Consider the following 15,733-nt stretch of genomic DNA (forward strand, 5'->3'; position numbering starts at 1 on the left):
CACTGACCTCATAAAGACCCATCTGAGATTCTAGTCTTAAGGAAACAATCCAAAATGAATGCTTTATGCCCCAAAATACTAATGGCTGTACTTACAAGAAGGGAAAAAAAATCCCAAATAACAGAAACTCCCAAAAACAGGGAAATGTTTCAGTAAATTGAGGTTCATGACATAATGCTATACAGCCATGAAAAATGTTCACAACAGTTTTCCCAGCACGGGGAGATGCTTCGGCATTATGGTGCCTGGTAAAAATGTGGGCTACGAAAGTCCAGATGCAGCTCCGGCTGATCCTTGACATCCACAGAAGCTACTGCAGCACACCATTTCTTCCAAAGCACAGTGAGGTATAGCTGAGCTTTTTAACTAATTTTCAGACCCTTAAAAAAATACTGTAAAAGCACAACGAAGACTTGTTGCAATGGGAACTCAGGACAGCTGGCTAGGTCACTTGCAAGTTAAATGTTCTACTCACAAATCCCAGCTTTGCAGCATGACATGAACAATTCAGGTTTGTGCCTCAGCAAAATCACAATTTAATACACGTTGTGAACTTTCAGGGTTGCTTGGGACTGTTAGATATTATGACTATTAACTGTGTGAATGCTGAGGATCTGTTTATTATATATTTAATTGAAAAACTAAAGAAAGAAAAAAATCCCAGGACGCTAGCAATGCTTACGGGGTTGGGGGGGCAGAGAACACGTAGGAGTGATTTTCTCTTCTTTCCTACTATTTTCTGAATTTCTAAAACTTTCTATAATGAGCATGCATTACACTTTTGGTAAACATTTTGGTGAAATATAGGGCACATATTACTTTTATAGTCATAAAAGGTAAATTAAAGTTTACTCGTTAAAAAGAATAGAAGATGAATACCTGTCCTTTTGTCGTGTAATCTGCCAAGATGTTAAGTAGTTTATAAAATACTTCGAACCACGGGAGATAGCTGGGGAAGAGAAACACACAAAATATTAGTATGCAGGTCAAAAACTTTAACCAGAAGTGAATTCAAGACTGGTACGTTTCAGTTTTTCTCTACATCCTACAGAGTCTTCCTGTCATAGTCTGTGCTGGAAACACAGACTGGTGAAATGCTAATTATTTCTGGGATTTTAAAAAAATTGCCTGTAAAAGACAGAGCACTGAATGTTCATTATAAATTATTCCCATGCCTCAGAGCTAGACCAGGTTCATAGAGAAGACATTCAAAGCAGACTCTGCAATCAGGAACTATCTCTGAGTAGCCCCCAGGCCTCTCCTACCACATCCACTCTTTCCGGGAAGCTTCTATTCAAGTTTCTCATGATTAGACACGCACAGCCACACACACAGCCACACACGGCACTTTCACGGCTGGCAGCTGCAAGGTGTCCCACAGGCCCCGTTCATACTGTTACATCAAACATTCCACCTATAACACACCCCTCCGTATTCACTGTGGGGCAAGCACTAACTCTCCATCCCCACTGCCCTCCACTGGGGCCTGACTATCACGCCCTGTAACTCTGCCAACAGCATGGACCTCACTCTATAGTCCATCCTGTGTTGCTCTTAGAATGGTCTTTCTAAAATGCAAATCAAGTGGCACTCTGGATTAAATTCCTGCAATGTGTCCCATTGCTGCAAGAAGCCCATTGCGGGACTGCTTAGGATGGTGTTCGAGGCTCTCCACTGTCAGGCCCTTGATGGCCTCTCTGACTCACTTCCCTCTTCTTCCCCACAGGCGGCCTCCTCTCATTGCAGCCTCACTCTGAGCATATGCAGGCAGAGTCGAGCCTGCCTGAGCTTGTCTACACTTGGCCCTATCCTCCCTCTGAACTTCATGGTCTGGTCTAGCTGATTTCTACTCACCCTCCTAATAGTACCCAAGCCCCTCCCTGCCTCTCATGCCCTGATTCCCTCTGTTCCATATGGCCCTGGGCATGTGCATGCTCTTGTTATAACATTCCACACACCATGTGGCACTCAGTGGTGTGTCTCTCTTCCCAACAGACTGTGCAAACAGAGAGGAAGGATCACATCTTTCTTCACCTTGTCTTCCCAAGGCCAAGCATGAAGCCCGGCACAGCATCAGCGCTCCGTGTGGACTCAACAAACAAAACTAAACAAAGACTAACAGCAAAGGCACAGTAGCGTTACAAAATTGTTGCTGAAATATATCCCCACTCCCAAAAAGTTTTGTCACTTAATTTAAATGGCTTTATTTTCCATAAGAAACATTCCAAAGTGACATCCAATAGTCATGTGAGAGGTGTTGTACCAAGCGCTGGCCGTCCTGCTCACATCCACCCTGCTGAGCTGACAGTGTCCTTGCTGATAAGCTGGTCTCGGAGGGAGCACCGACGCGAGACTCCATCCTGCCAGGCGGAGGGAAATCAGCGCCCTGCACAGATTACCAGCTGTATCGCCGAGGGTAACAGATGAAGTGAGAGGCAATAGAGAGGACAGATAAAGTGCACAGTTCTCCATCACCAATGTCTGTCTGAAGCCAGCACATGCTACTGTAAAATTTAAGTAGCTTATCAGAATATACTGATAAGCAACTTAACTTTTCACTTCTATGACAGTATTATCACTTATGTTAATATGTTTCAATCAGCTCTGGCAGCTGCATATTGACTATTACAGAACAAATGATTGCTGCTACTTTACACAGCATTCACTTTGGCAGAGCAATGGAAACATTCAAGAGGGATTAGGGAGGAGATAAATTTCTCCCTTCCGATTCTGTTAAATAAACCTCAGCTGAGTTAAAAGCCATTCTAGTAGGAACAATAAATCCCCTTGGAAGAAAACTCTTGCCCAGATTAGAGGACTCTTAGTAAACAAATTCAACCGAGTGTTACAAATATTTTTTTCCTGAAAGAAAAAAAAATACCACTAGTTAAATCTAGGAACTGAAAATCAGGAGTGGGAAGGTAGATAATAAAAAGCAAGAAGAGAAAGTATTTCCTTGCGAAGAGAACTGTGGTCTCAAGTAAGTAAGAGAAAAGCTGAGCTCCTTTTAGGAATATATGATGAAGTGACTTGGGACAGGCTGCATGCTCTGATCATTTAGGACTGGTATGTACGGAAGCACTTTCGTCCGCTGGGTTCAACTGACCAACACAACTAGGGCTGGGCCTCAAGCTCCCTGCCCGCCCCACAACGAGGACAACAGAGATGTGGTGAAGCCGCCCAGCCCACAGCAGACAGCGCTCAGGTTCTCACACTCAGCCTCAGCCTCACCAAATCGATTCTTCTTGGCTACGCTGAAGCAGAGCCCTCAGCCATGGGAGGTTTCGCAGTTCCCCTGGAAATCAGCCATTTCTTTCTCCCTTTGGCCTGACCGGACACAACTGTTCTCCACATGTTGTCCCCTGTGCACTGACAGATGAATATCTAGTGATGGCAGTGTTAAGGTCTTGAAACCAAAACCCAGCTGTCTTCTTCTTCAAAGGATCCCTCTTTTCCCCTGTTGGGAGGCCAGGGTTCACAGCTGAACTTTATCCAGCGCCGTTTCCTGTACCGCTTCATTAGCGCTGGCACAACAGCTCCGCGCTGCCTGCGAGCTTGCAGGTGAGGACGTGGAGACCCCCCACTCCATCTTGTGCCTGTCTGTCATCGTGGAGTAAACACGACTTCCCAATCCCGAGGCAGGAAACAAACACTCCATCATGCCGGTCCTCCCTGGACATCTACAGGAGCTCCGAACATCCCCGGGCCTGCTCCACTTGCTACCCTGAAGCAACTGCTCGAGTCCTCGCCACAGGGCATCCCTGTGTGGTGGGCTCAGACCAAGGCTGGGGCCTGAAAGACGAGTACAAAGGGTCCCTGTACTCAAGTAGGCCATGGGTCTTGGCAGAAAAAGAGGCACATATACAATAAAGTGCAATCGTTTGGGTCTAGAGGAGGAGCTGGGGCTCTTTCTCAACTATTTTATTTAGTTTGGGCTTTTGATCAATTATAAAATTATAATGGAGCATTATCACAACCCAACCAGCAGAGCCTGGATGGAGAAAAGCCTGTTTCCTAGGCACTGGCCTGGATCCAAGCTTCTCTCACCCAACTACGTCCCAGGTAACTTGCTCCCCACTTGCAGGCCTGACAGTCAAACGCAGAGGCTTTTGCCGGTGTGAGGAAATAAAAAGTCTTAAACCTGAGAAGAGCTTGGGCAGCACCTATATAGTATTCCTACACACACAGCCACGCTGAAATGGCCACCACAGGCCCCTTCTTATAAGACGTGCAGGAGCATATTCCAGGGATAGTGCATGTCGTTGAGTGGTCTGCAGTCAAAACCACCTGCAAGAAGCACTTAAGTTGCCTCCAACACACAGCAGAAATGGTTTGTGTAGACACAAAGTAGTTGGCCTGAGTATATTCAAATATGTCAGCGTGGTGAGCTGCTTACTCTTGAGCTGACTCAAGAACTGAGTCCAACTGAGGACAGACAGGTCACTTTCCTAATCTTCCTCCACTGAATGGATTGTCAGGGTAATCGGCCCACTGTCGTGCGTACACAGACATGTGACTGACTGCGTGATGGCACTCCACGTCAGTGTTGTCAGCATTAAAACAGGAAACCATTATAAATTGTAAAAAGCTCCCCCACTTTTCTTTGCTAATATTTCAGTTCAGAGCAAAGCAAGTGTGTGTGTGTATGTGTGTGTGTGTGTGAGAGAGAGAGAGAGATAGAGAGAGAGAGAGAGAGAGAGAGAGAGATGAGGGGGCCATGGCGGTAGAGATGGGTGGCAGGGGTTAATCAAGTTGAGGGAGGTGGCCACCTGGGAGAACCAGTCGCTGGGAGCAGGGCGCTAAAGCTCGGGCATACAGAGAGGACATCCTCTTGGAGGGGCGGTCTGGCACGAGGTGCTGGAGCCCAAGTGGGGTGAGAAGGGGTCCCCGGCAAGAGAAAGTTTGCCACACTAAAACTACACACTAAAATTTGAGGGTTACTGAATATTATTTTGACAACACCTTCCAAATGGGACATTTATATTGCGGACTTGCAACTTTTGGGGAAGTTTCTGTTATTGTTTCAAAATTAAAATAAGATGGGGATTGTAAAGAGTCTCTTCTTCCATAATACCATAAAAAAGACCAACAAGCATATACAAAATGACATGAGTTGGAAAAATAAAAATTTTGAAATCGTCACTGTTGGGAGGGCCATGCGATGGAGAGGACAGTCACTGGTAATTGTGGGAGTCAGTTTGCATTCCCACAGAGAAGACCGTGTTCAAAGAGAGTGTTCTCTGTATGGGAGAAAGACTGGAAGGTGGAGATGAAGAGCATTTAGAGGCAGAAAAAACTCCTGAGCAATGGCTCATAGGCGTGAGCCTCCCTGCCTGCTACTGGAACAGCCAGAGAGCAGGGTGTGCAGGCAGCAGGGCAGGCGGTGGGGGGTGTGGAGGAGGGTGAGGGGGCAGAAGGACCAGACTCTGGAGGGCTGCTCATAGGTCAAACAGATGAGCCTCCCCTTTATTCTGTAATCATGGGGGAACTGAAGGGATAGTTAAAAAGGAGTAACATTCTAAGCATGAGATTTAGAACCAGGTAGAAAGTGACTGTCTCCCCCTCATCTAAAACCTCAGCATTGCCCATTGGAACAGGGCCTTTCATTCTTCCTGGTGACTTTCCGCTGGCTGAGATCTTTTCTCAAACTCCACTTGGGTACTCAAGGAGGGCACCCCTTCTTTTCAGGCTTTCTGTCAGCAGATTTTGACAAGATTCACTGGACGGCAAAGCATCCCTTGGTAAAAGCTATTTCACATGGAGTTTTTAAGGTTTCACATTAAAAACCCAAAACTTCCTAAACCGAAAACAGCAGAGCAGCAAGGCACATGCTGGGGAGAACACAGGCTTGAGTCAAAAAACCCTGGATGAGTCTCGGTTCTGATACCTACTATCTGTGACACCCTGGGAAAGCAATCTCTCCAAGACTCAGTTTCCTCTTCTATGAAAAGGTGTACACCCCCTGACTAATGTAACTGATGCACATACACACTCGATGTGGCACCTGCTAGACTCTTCTGCCCCTCTCTGCCTACTGACCCTCTTGCCAACCTCAGCGTTGGGAAGCTCTCTTTGATTCCTGGTGTCTGACCCAGAGGCTCCTCCAGCACTCTACAGGGACCCCTCGTGCCCTGCAGTCATCAGAGCAGATGGGAAGGCACAAGCTGTTATAAGAAGAAAATACTCACCAATGATGTGGCTGCTTAAACCAGCGATTTTCAACCGGTGTGCAGGAAGAATTGTTAAAACATGCAAAACCTAACTATTTAGTCGGGGGCACTGAACTCTTTTCCCTTCGATGTCAAGTTAAAAAATTACAACAGCCAACATAACAGCCATCCAGTGTGAATGAATTAAAATGATACCTTTTTTGATCAGATCAGTGAAAAATATATTTTTTGGCATGCTGCAGAACTTTAGTGATTAGTTTATATGTGCCACGAGATAAAAAGGGTTGAAAATCACTGGCTTAAACCAGTAAGCCTCCACTCAAACCCTCTGGGTTGACCTAGCATCAACCCCTGCTCCTCTGTTAGTATCTCAGTTGGCCAAACATCTATGATAAAATGTAAATTGACCACAAAGTGAAACTATGAACCCTCACAAAGAATGCAGGATTTCACGAAGCCCTTGTTAAGAGATGTTGGACACCTACTCAGAGTTGAGGCAAACGAACCAACAAATAAAGAACTAGTAGCAGCAGACCAGGTAATGAGGGACCAAGAGAAAAATGAAGAAAAACAAGGATGGTGACACAATAGTCACATCAAAAGAAAATGAATTCAGTAACAAAATATTAAAAGAGGACTTGGGGAAATCCTCAAATACTTTTGAAAAATGACTCATTTTATGATCACGCTGTGAAAGTCAAACATGAAGTATTATGATGTCAGAAAAATTATACCCCCCCTAAAAAAACTACTTGATTCATTATTTATTCTGAGAATAATGCATAGTTGGAATAAAATTTATTTTCAAAATTTAGTTTCACTTTTTTTTGTAAGATAAAACCCTAAATAAACTCCCCTCCCCCATTTTTACTATAAAATTGTGGTCTCCACTTAAACAGAGGCATTTAATCCCAGAACAGGGGGTCATCCTGGGCTTCCTTGGCATTAAGACTCACCAGAGTTTATAATATGTGAGTTTATAACATATGACAGTTATAATATATATTATAATATAATATATAATTATGACAGAGTTTATAATATATGATACTTCTCTGTTAGTGTCACCTCCCTGTGAGCAAGGATCATGGCTGTGCATTGACTGTTTGGTCTCAAATGTGTGCCTGGCACGTGTCAGACATTCAGTAAATCAGAACTTCCCCTGACGGATGTAAGTCATCTCCAGGGTTTCTGCTGAGGCCGTTCCCATCAGAGCTATAGAATTAATAGTCAGACCAACTCTTGTTGGGAGGTGGGGCTCCAAATTTAGGAGGCAGCATTTTGGTTAAGAAAATAATGCAGAACTGAAAAGGATCTCTGCCAATGGATTGCTGGAGTCTGTGACAAATAATTAGACTAGAATGAGAAAATATTCAAAGTAGGCTAAGACGTACCCACAAACAGAAGATCTCTTGCCACGTGCCCACCCCTCTAAAACAAGTAAACCCCACTATCTGCTTTTTTTGTTCCTGCTGTAAGTGCTGTGGGAATGTCACAAAACTAGGCACATCATTTTTGTTTGGCGCCCAATTTTTTAAGCGCAGGTAAGTCTTTCAAATTGCTAAGAACCCTCGAATCTGCCAGTGCTTCAGGCCGCACGTTCCCCACAGGGTGGGCTTCAAACTTTTCCTCCTCCTCCCATCTCAAACCCATTCCTCCTGCCCTCCAGAAGACACTCTTCTCTCAAAACTTACTGACGAGAAGGGCAATACCATGAGCTCTCCTCTCTTCTACCCCTCCACTTCTCACGTCCTTTCGTGGCAAATAGGAAAGACCCTAGATCCCAACACACTGCCTTCCACAAGACGTATCTTCTTCCCCATTACTCTCAGCAACAAGCATTCCCACTTTCAAGCATTACGAACCAATAGATGTGTGTGTGTGGGGGGGGGTCTATGGTTCTCAAACTACAGTCTTACAAGCACCCAGTGTACACATTTCTCCTCCCTATGGGAAAAGCACACCACACCTTCCTGAGCTAACCGCATAAGCATCAATGAACACTTCTATGGAATTAAATATTGAGGTGGTGTCTGCAGTCCAAATACCACGCATTTCCAGACCATTCGTTTTTCAAATGTCACAATCATCTAACCGCAAGTCCCCGCATTAAGACCCATCGAAAATATGCCTGGCACTCTGCAAGGTGCATGGACCCAGCGTTTGGGGAGCTTGGTTTACTGAGAAAAGCAGACACACTGGCTGATAATGTTAGCAGCACTGGGTCAGTGCTATAATAGAGGCTCATAAAGAGAACAGAGGAGAGGTTCTGGAAAGTTTTCTCACAGGAAGTGACACTTTGCTGATAAATTCTACGGAGACTGCAAAGGCAGGAGACTCACCTGGGTTTGAGTATCAGCTCTGTCACTTACTAGCTGTGGCCCAAGTCATGCTCCTCCTCCCCGATGTGTGAAATGGGAACGGTGTCTACCCTCACATGGCTGTTATGAGATGAAACATGTGCATGTACCTGCCGCTGTGTGTGGAGCAGAGTAAGTGCTGTTTTTCCCTGATAAAGCTGTACTCTTATTGCTAATAAGATCAGAAGTCAGAGGAACCTAAATAAGGGGAAAAAACAACAGTCTTTGGGAGGCGAGAGCCAGTCTCGTGCGATCTGAGCATTCTGCTTTGCTCACAGCTGCTTAGCTCAAAGTGTAAATTTATTATGGTATCCAGTTAGGTTCAAGAATCTCTGATTTATGTCCATAATTAACATCCCATTGTGATAACTACTATATCTATGCAGGAAAATATATTGTATGTACCGAATGAGTAGAAATATTAATTTGCACTAGGAAAAACCACAAAAAGCTCCCATAAAACATCTGTGCTTATATAAATCTACCCAAACATACAGTTGGATTTGATTTTGGAAACAAGGCTCTCTCCTCTCTTGCTGTGCATTCAATAACGGGTGCTTTTAGAGAGTGGATTTGTCGTCATCTTTTCCGTGGCGGCATTACTATGACTGGGGGAGGCTGCTCAGGAGGAAAGCGCAGCGGCACTTTCCTGTTACCACTGGTGAAGTGCTGCAACAGGAAGTCTTTGGAGTAATGACACCTGAGCTGACAATTCAGTGTAATTCTCAGATACCTTCCACTGCGCCCAAAGAGGGCGGGCACGCAGGCCTTTCGCCCTTTTCCTGGAGAGGTCGTGAGGCTGCCCGCTCCCGTACTCACACGCCCGCAAGCGTTTTGTTTTTTGGTTTGGTTTGGGTTGGGGTTTTTTGTTTTTGTTTTTTTGCCAGAGCATCTTATTTTATGATTTAAATTACTACTCCAATATAATGTAATGGATTAGTGAGGTTCTAACCAAGGCCCACCTTATGGAAGGTCTTATAGACTAAAAGAGAAAGAAATACATTGTCACTAAGGAAAAAAACCACAACCAAGGGAAGAAATGGCTACACAAGAAGCCTTGCCCTGCTTTCAGTAGCAAACAACCAAATTAATTATCCCACTGAGACGCCATTTGATATTATTCTCATTTTAGAGCGAGGTGGTGGAAGGTGAGCGGGGGTAAGGGGAAAATATTTATCAAGTGTTAGGTGCTTTGTGGTGAGGCACAAGTCAAGAAAGGAAGGAGAGACAAGCACACAGAGAGAAAGTGCCCGGTTAAATAAAAGTCATGCTTCAGAAGGCAAAGAGTCTGGGGCCAAAAGGAAACTGATCTAGCACCTACCCTAGAGTTGTCTTGCCCTGAGATGAATTATCACCCCATTTACAGGCAAGAAAACTGAGTCTCAGAGAAGTAAAGTGAGGAGCCTAGGACAACACAGCCGCTAAAAGCAGAGCTACACATAAAACTCGTCACTTCACACGACGCAGTATTAGTTGTATAACATGATCAAAGATAATGACCGGACCTGAGATTAGGATTTGAAACTCTTACCTTGCAGTTCTCACTGCCTGACGAAATGAAAGCTCGCCTCCAAAAGCCCCAGCTCTAAGTTCTGAGCGATCCAACTTTGGCTGCCTCCCAACAATTCAGTGTGTTTTCGTATTTTGCCAACTCCGGGGACACTAGTCATGTGTCAGCTCTTTATTGCTTTAGGAATTAGTGTATATGTTATATTCACAAACACAAACATAAATAGCTTGATTAAAAACGTTTTAATCGAACACGGCAGAAGAGATTTCAAGTCTGCAGCGCTTCATATCAAGACCCTGTGCCTCTGCTACCTCAGATGTGTACTTTTAAGATTTTATCTAGAAAACCCATGCCCATGTCATAGATTGTTAACAGACTGTGTTGCCTTTTTTAATTTAAAGTATAAAGCTTTAAATGTATGCTTATGGTGACAATTAAGGAAATGCTAGATTAGACAGGGCATCAGTTTTCCATGGATAGCACTCATTTAAGTTCATTTCCACCCCAGATCTCAGCCTGAATGTTGTATCATTCAATCGCAAATCTCTCTATAAAAGTGTCTGGCTGTCTCTTAAACCCATTTACGCTCTATGCTTCAATGCCTTTCCTTGGCAACTTTTTCCATATGCTTAACTTCTTTCAGGGAAGCAGTTCTGTCTCAATTCACAGAACAGCACACCAATCAATGTAGGCAGGCAGGTAAAGAAAGGAAGGAGGAGAGACAGGCACACAGAGAAAGTAGGATATGAATGTAGCTGGTCCAATAAAAGTAATGTTTTAGGAGGAAAACAGTTTTAGGCCTAAAGAAAACTAACCTAACACCTACCCCCAGGCAATCAGAGAGCCCTGAACTTGAATTTATAACCCAAACACTCTGTACCATATGCAACTTGAGACACACAACTGGTAGCACTACTGGGGATTTATGACTTATGACTTGTTCATATTTAATTTGTAACCAAACACTTCCCCTTCCTCTTAGCTACCTTAGAACTCTTGATTAACTCTTGTTTTCACAGGTCAGAGGTTAAACAAAGGAAGGGAAGCATTCTGGGGTGAGACTGCCCAGAGCACCACATCCAAGAGTGACCTGTGCAAGGAACATTAAAATAAGTGATAAGACCAGAGATTGTTTGAGACGGCTGATGTGCACAGACTCCTCTGGGTACAAAGCAGGCCCTTACAACCAGAGAGCTGGCAACAAAGGCAGACAGGAAACTGCTCTCCAGTTACCTTCGGTGACAGAGCAACACCCTCTCACCAAGAGGTTTCTCTGGAGATGTTTTTGGAAATGAAACCGGGTTTTGAGGGAAGGTAAAGTAGGAATTTTTGCAAGCCAAGCAACCCTTCTCCTTGCTCCATTCTACCACAGGCATCTGTCTGCCCACCAGGCTCTCCGAAAGCCCCAGGACTATCTCATTTTGTGGCAGACCTGGGCCAGACTGAAGGAAGCACATTTCTTTGTACAAAATTAATCACAGAGGCACAGCCAGCCTGCTGCACGGGTAATCTGTCCGACTGCAGGATCCCCCTAGTTCCAAGTACCTTTACTGCTGGGCTACTCCTAAGGCACCAAACTGATAAAAACAATAATAGTACAGACTACCATTTACTCTGGAACTGCTGAATACCAGGAGCCTTATATGCATTTGCTTATTTACTCCTCCTCAGTAATTCTATTAAATGGGTATCATTATATCCCCAAGTAACAAATGAAGAAATTGAAGCACAGAAAGGGTAAGTAACATGCCCAAGAGTCACACAGCCAGAGTAGATCAGGGTCAGATCCAGGTTTGTGTGATTACTGTACCAGCAGGAACTTTTCTGAAAAATGATCTCTCTCAGGGAATGAGATCAGTGAAGCTCACATTAGCTAGCACATACACTTCACTTTTGATTGGGTGTTTTCAAATCGTCAAAATGGGACAATCAAACTCATCTTATAGAAAGTGTGCATTCATTCATTCATTCATTCATTTACTCAGTCATTCCCTAACACAGGCCAGGCATCGGGTAGAGAGTTGAATAAGGTGTGACTTCCACTAAGGTAGGTACCTGGTTTAGATTTGCTTGTGAAAATGTTATGGCATTAGGAATGGACTGACAGACAACAAGAACAAAACTTGGAAAGTGCAGGGTGTGACAGCGGGGCCCCCCCTGAAAGGAGGTAAGGTGTGCATTCTCTCTGGACTGTCACGTAACACAGCCACAGCATGAGACAGGTGGTTTCCTCAACTGAGCCCTGCAGGAAGACATGGGAACCCAAACCCAAGCAAGCTGAGGAGCTGGAAATCCAGTACAAAGTTGGAACATAAGATGTCACTAGTTACTCTCCATTGTTACCATGACTTAAAATACCCTACCCTTCAGCCACTCCTTCATTTTAAATAATATTTGTGCTTATGCCTTATGGCATTATAATAAGCCAAGAGAAGCAGTCTGTAATATTACAAAAGCTAAAACTGGCATTATTAAACTCCCTCAAAATATGGTAGCTTAGAAGAAGGCAAAGTGTTTGGTTACAAACCAAACATGAACAAGCTGTAAGTCATAAATCCCCAGTAGTGCTACCAGTGTGTGTCTCCTTCAGAAGAAACTCTAAAAATAAAACTTTAGACATTCATTTCTTTTTTTTATTTTAATCTTTGTAACATTCTTAAACTCACATACTATGAAAGAGAACAGGAAATCGGCCATTCCATGAGTAACTACTAAGACCAGTATTAAAACAAAGGTCAGAAAATGTAGGCATGAATCGCTTTTACTATATTACTGTCAGCATTAAACGTTGTGACTCATTTTTTTGGTAATATATTTGTTATTATGTATAACACTTGTTATTATGTATAATAACAAAACATATATATACACATATAAACCATGTGCCAAGAGAATGGTTAAATAAATGATATAATTAAAATATATATCCAAGCAATAAAAAATTACATTTTGGAGTACTTGTAAGGATACGGGAAAATGATCATGAGGTAACATGGACTGAAAAGCATCAGCATACGTAACTATGTGCTGAATGCAACCATACACACTCAGAGCAAGACCAGAAGATAAAAACTAACTGTGGTTATTTCTAAGCTATGGGACTGTGGATAATTCCTTTGCTTCCTTGTACATTTTTTTCCTGTGTTTTCCTTGTTCATTTTTTTCCTTGTTCATTTTTTTATTTCCTTATACTTTTTTTTTCTGTATTTTCTATGGCTTATGCACAGAGCACCCAACTGTCTTAAAATTTTGTTTTAAAGTTGTTTGTCTTCTATGTAGTTATTCATGATTGCAAATACTTACAAGCAAGTCTAGTTTACAATAATTCACGGTTAAGTTATGAACTATTAAAATGATAGATTATCTATTCATTAAAATCAGACTACAGAAAAATTTTAACGTAGAAAAATATGTATAATATATTTAGGTATAAAAACAGGCTCTATGTACAAATAATTTTTCATTATCATGTTTGTATTTTCTTATGTTCTCAAAACTTTCTACAGTAAACATACATTACTGTTACTAGCTTTTAAATTAAAATACCTCCCCACTTCCTTTTTCAAAGGAAAAATAAACAGCCCCGTGTGTGACTCCTCCCTGCCTACCAACTTCCAAGTCATCTTGCTTGTGGTAGGCAGGCAGATAAGCAGGGAGAGAGGCAAAGACCCACTGTAAGTGTGCCTAATGACTGTGACGACCCAGTTCCCAAACAGGTCCTCTGGATGAGATGGAAGTTTGCACTCTTTAACAAACTGGTCACACTGGAGCCTCCTGCTCTTTCCACTGCACCATGCTTCCATGGATCTCGGTTTCAGGGCAGAGGTGGTTGGCTAATAAGGCTTTCAGTGACCTTCCTTCATGTGAGAGCGCGGTCAGCCCCAATAAACCCTGGCGGGCCTCAGAAAGCTGGGCATAGTCACTTATCCAAGGGCATTCTAAGTTGAGAGGGAAAAGAAAAAGGGCCAGACTCTGTTTTTCCCCATTAGATTTTGAGGCCAAACCTACAAGGCCGGATCCTTCATATAAATATTTAGTAAGCACCTGTATATGCCAGCCCTGTGCTAAAAAGCCAGGACAAACAAACAAGACCTGTGCTGCCTGTCCTCAAGGAACTGAAGTCTCTTGGGAAAACACACATGTAAACAGGTAATCACAATGCACTGTGATGATGCTACGATACAGCTGGGCACAAGCGCTGTGTGAACACTGGGAAAGCTGTGGGAACACTGGGGTACTGGCTACATGAGGAAGAGAAGTCAGATGAAAGAAAAGCGCATTTCCATCTGGAGGGAACAAACTATTACATACGCATAGTGAACTACAAATGGCTTGGAGTAGCTGGATCACATCTAAGGGCGGGGCCGGATATTTCTCTGCGTGCTTCTTTCTGGTGGAGTGGGGGTGAGGATGGGGTGGAGAGGGGAATCTTGGCAGAAGATGTGAACTAGACAAACCCAAAAGGACCCGCTTGTAAGGAGTTTTATGTGCAAGGTTAGAGTTTAGCTCTTTTCCTGAAAGCAAAAGGTTTTAAGCAAGGAAGGATTTGACCAGATTTGTCTGTTTAGAAGACTATTTTCACAAGAGAGTGGAAGATGACTGAAAGAGGAAGTCTGAAAGCAGATACATACTCAAAGGTTTTAAGACCCACGTAGCTGGCATAAGTCCTCAAGGAAGAAGGCGGTTCCAAAAGTGACAGTTCTGCCAGGGCTCTTTTAATTATTGAATACAATTAAAAAGAGGGTTTGAATCTAGGAGAAGGCAAAAGTTGGCCTGGAGAGTGGGGCTCCCTCAGAAGCAGCAGCCATGTCATGTGGCAGGAGAAGGGATAGAGTTAGAATAGCCCCCACTTACTAGAGGGCACCCCCTGAGCTGTTACTTCATCTCCCCAAGTCAGCTCTCCTCTGCAAAAGGGCAATGCTTCCTATTTACCTAACAAGGCCATGGTAAGGAACAAAGTAGGTGATTCAATACAAACAATTTAATGCAAATAATACGAAGTGCTCAACACAGTTCACAAAACATACTAGGCACTCAGAAATAGGTAGCTTCTGTTATGATTGCTAGGTAGGAGATGCCAGCTTGCCGTCTCCGTAGAAAGAGAGGTTCAAAGCTATATTTTGGATTATTTTAAATGTCTTTAAAATGCTGAATGCCAGAAGCATATGTATATTCTTTACAATTACATTTAAGATTGTAACTGTCATAAAAGAGTAGGCTAGAGTAAACAGAGATTTTATTAATATTTATCCACTTGACACAAGATAAAGATTTCATTTCAAAGAATAAAAGCAAAGGAAAAAATGATGGGGATCATAAACATGTCACCAGTATTTTTTCAATTATTCTTCAATGAATGACTCTTTTCAAGTTAACACTGCAAATAACTCCTTGTGCTTTCCTGGCTGAAGGAATATCACATGTTGCTCTTAACTAATTATATAGGACTTAACCCTAGAAGATTTAGTATGCTGTAGTGATGCAAAAGATGGCAACGGTAATGAGACTCTAAGAGCTATCATTAAACAAACATATGGATGTTAACATTTTTACCTTTCACAAAGTTTGAACTTAACTTTTATGGGTCTAAAACAGAGCAGCTTTAGTTAATTTAAAGACCAGTTCTGCACACTGTACCATTCGTGGGGTGGGAATGAAAATACCTAGTACCTCAGCTATGGCAGACATTGGAC

General features: G+C 43.1%; 1 protein-coding gene across 8 annotated transcripts in view; it reads right to left on the bottom strand.

Annotated features, from left to right (window-relative positions):
• The window catches only part of DENND1A (DENN domain containing 1A), a 490,983-nt gene that overhangs the window by 251,894 nt on the left and 223,356 nt on the right, over nt 1-15,733 (bottom strand). For all 8 annotated transcript variants that reach the window (XM_036022196.1, XM_028530073.2, XM_036022199.1 and 5 more), the window contains one exon: nt 880-949. In XM_036022196.1, coding sequence (XP_035878089.1) covers nt 880-949 — 70 coding nt within the window. The remainder of the gene's footprint in view (nt 1-879; nt 950-15,733) is intronic.

This window comes from Phyllostomus discolor, chromosome 3 (assembly GCF_004126475.2).
Source record: "Phyllostomus discolor isolate MPI-MPIP mPhyDis1 chromosome 3, mPhyDis1.pri.v3, whole genome shotgun sequence".
Taxonomy (NCBI): domain Eukaryota; kingdom Metazoa; phylum Chordata; class Mammalia; order Chiroptera; family Phyllostomidae; genus Phyllostomus; species Phyllostomus discolor.